At 52.2% G+C, this 2,474-nt stretch overlaps 1 protein-coding gene across 1 annotated transcript; it reads left to right on the forward strand.

Moving 5' to 3' along the window:
- The first annotated feature begins 476 nt into the window (after positions 1-476).
- On the forward strand, positions 477-2,264 carry LOC123154175 (uncharacterized). The gene is made up of 2 exons (XM_044572960.1): positions 477-1,448; positions 1,656-2,264. The coding sequence occupies exons 1-2, from the start codon at positions 1,136-1,138 to the stop codon at positions 1,679-1,681; spliced, it is 339 nt and encodes a 112-aa protein (XP_044428895.1). The 5' UTR covers positions 477-1,135; the 3' UTR covers positions 1,682-2,264.
- The last annotated feature ends 210 nt before the right edge of the window (positions 2,265-2,474 follow it).

Raw genomic sequence — 2,474 nt, forward strand, 5'->3', positions numbered from 1 at the left:
GTAAATTTTGTCTTATTTCATACATAAAAAGAGAACGTAAGAAAATATATATACTCTTCGTAAAAAATATTTTATGTTATGTAAAATTACGAACGTAAAAATATAGTGTAAAACATACATAAAATGCGATATTTCTTGTTTTATAACCTATTTTTTGTTTTCTTATACCAAATTTTACGTAGTGAATCAATATGAATTTTACTATTTGTATTCCAAACATAATTTATTTATGAAGCGATCGTAAGATTGCCTCGCGTGTAGAATAACTTATTCTGCACCCTGAATGATGAATATGATTAATATATATATATATAGGTTGAGTCTATTCTAACAACATCCCTTAAAACCTGATTCTAACAACACCTAACCTTATTTTGCTAACACCCCGACTCGCACCACAAAACACAGTTACACGTAAAAACTGCAGGAGCCCACCACCCACCCCACCTTCTTCCCTCGGACGCACCCACCCCCACCCCGACCCACATTCTTCCTCGCACACCACCACTCCCCACGCCCACCTCCCTCCCCACTTTCCGCCGCTGTCAGACCCCACCACCGTCGCCCCACTTCCTCCCTCTCTGCCCTCGCCCTGCCTAGCTCCCCTCGGGCAACCTCCCCCGCCGCCACCACTTGGGCTCGCCGTGGTGAAAACCAGATCCAGCCCCCCTCCCCGGCGGCAACCCGCACCGGCCGGCCATGGATCCGACTCCCCCACCAACCTGCAGCATCTGCCGATGAATCGAGCCACCTCTCTACCGGCTACCTTCATCCGCCTCCCCACCACGACCACTATCCACTTGGCCTGATTCACGGGCGTCGAGGAGCCAGGCAGTGTCGGCGGAGCAGGTGGCGGGTGAGGGTGCAGCGCGGCGCGCGGGCTACTGGCGGGGGAGGATGGTGCAGGAGGTGCGCTCAGGGGAGCGGCAGGTGGAGGTGGTCGTCGGGGCGGAGGCGCCACGGGAACCCAAGGCGAGGGGCATCGTCGGGAAAGAGCACATGCAGCTGCTCCTACGCCTCGATGGGGTGTGGGGCGCCAGCGGTCGAGCTTGATGGAGTGAGTCTCCCTGTTGCCACCACCCCCTACTGATCCGTTGACCACAAGATCCCCTTCACCCCTCCGCCTCCAGGCACGATGGCGGCCTCTCGCCGGCGCATCCTCTCCTTCGACATCTATCCGAGGCCTGCTCTCCTAGGTGCCTACTACCTTTCGGCAGTGGTGGGGATTCGGCAAAGATCTGCTTCGCCACCCCTCATCCCTCGTTCTGTGGCATCAAGGCCGGGACGCCCAGCACAGCGGCGAGGGTGCCGCAGGTCAACGGCATCCCGCCCAACTCTGTCGTGTGCAGTGCACACCTCGCGGTGCTGCAAGTTCTGGGGCGGCGGGAGTGAGCAGCATGTTGTCCTTCCACTGACGGCGAGCAGTGCAGATAAAAATGTCGTTGCAGGTAGTTGTGGTTGTCGGTGCAGTTCGCAAGCGCATGATGGCATGACGGCGTGCAGTTCCCTGGCGCGTGGGTGCTGTACAGTGCAGTGCACCTGGATCCCGCGGGCAGTGCATCGCGCGCCCCCGGTGTGGTTCATCCAAGGCCACCGCCAACAAAATTGTAGTTTCCGCACCTTGTTGACACTTTGCTCATATTTTTTGTGTGCAGGTCGCATGCGTGCCGAGTCGAGCTGAATGTGTGGTGTTGGACAAGATGCAGTACGGTTGGTGTCACCGTGCAGCTCATTGGCTAACAGCATGCAGTTTGATACATCTGTTTTACAGTTCTTTTGCTATGTCCTGTGGTATCTGTGTCCTATGTTGGGCCAAAGTGTGCAGGGCAATAGGGCTTGCGTGGAGTTTGGGGGTAAGCACATTGCAAAAATTGCAGTGCGGTTTGGCGACAGTGGAATTGCGGTGTGGTTCGGCGCCCGTCGAGGTGAATTTCGTCCACGGGGACCTTGTGTTCTTTTTTTGTCAAAAAAATTATGCATGACGAAGCCACAGGCGCCACCGACGAAGCAGTACCGATGGCGACGCCGTGCAGCTCATCAGTGACATGCGCGTGGTTTTGCACCTAGCAGCGTGTAGCCACCTGATGCACATCAGTACAGTTGGATCTCATGGAGTTTTAGATACTTATTTCGGCATTCAGATTTGCAGTGTAGTGCGTACTCGTGGAAACCAAAAAATGCCTGTTTATTCTTGATGCTTTTTCTTGCATTGAAAAACTTATTATGCCTTAAGCAGTGCAGTTAATTGTTGGGTGCTGTACTCTTGACTTTGTTGTGTAGTGCGGTTAATTTGTAGGTATAAGCGAATAACAAAAAAACAAAGAAAAACAAAAATAGGGAAAACACACGAAAAAAACATGCAGCCCACTCGTCTATGTATGAAGTGCAAATTGTTTCGTGTGCTTTAAAAACCAGTCGACTACATCATCGCATGCAGTGCTTTTGGTCCTCTGATGTGGTTCATTTTTTAGAGT

Source organism: Triticum aestivum, chromosome 7A (assembly GCF_018294505.1).
Source record: "Triticum aestivum cultivar Chinese Spring chromosome 7A, IWGSC CS RefSeq v2.1, whole genome shotgun sequence".
In the NCBI taxonomy this organism is placed as follows: Eukaryota; Viridiplantae; Streptophyta; class Magnoliopsida; order Poales; family Poaceae; genus Triticum; species Triticum aestivum.

Bases quoted from the DNA above. Each gene is read 5' to 3' on its own strand.
- LOC123154175 (XM_044572960.1), top strand. From the start codon at position 1,136: ATGGCGGCCTCTCGCCGGCGCATCCTCTCCTTCGACATCTATCCGAGG. The intron at 1,449-1,655 runs GTAGTTGTGGTT...TTTTGTGTGCAG, and splicing joins AGATAAAAATGTCGTTGCAG to GTCGCATGCGTGCCGAGTCG.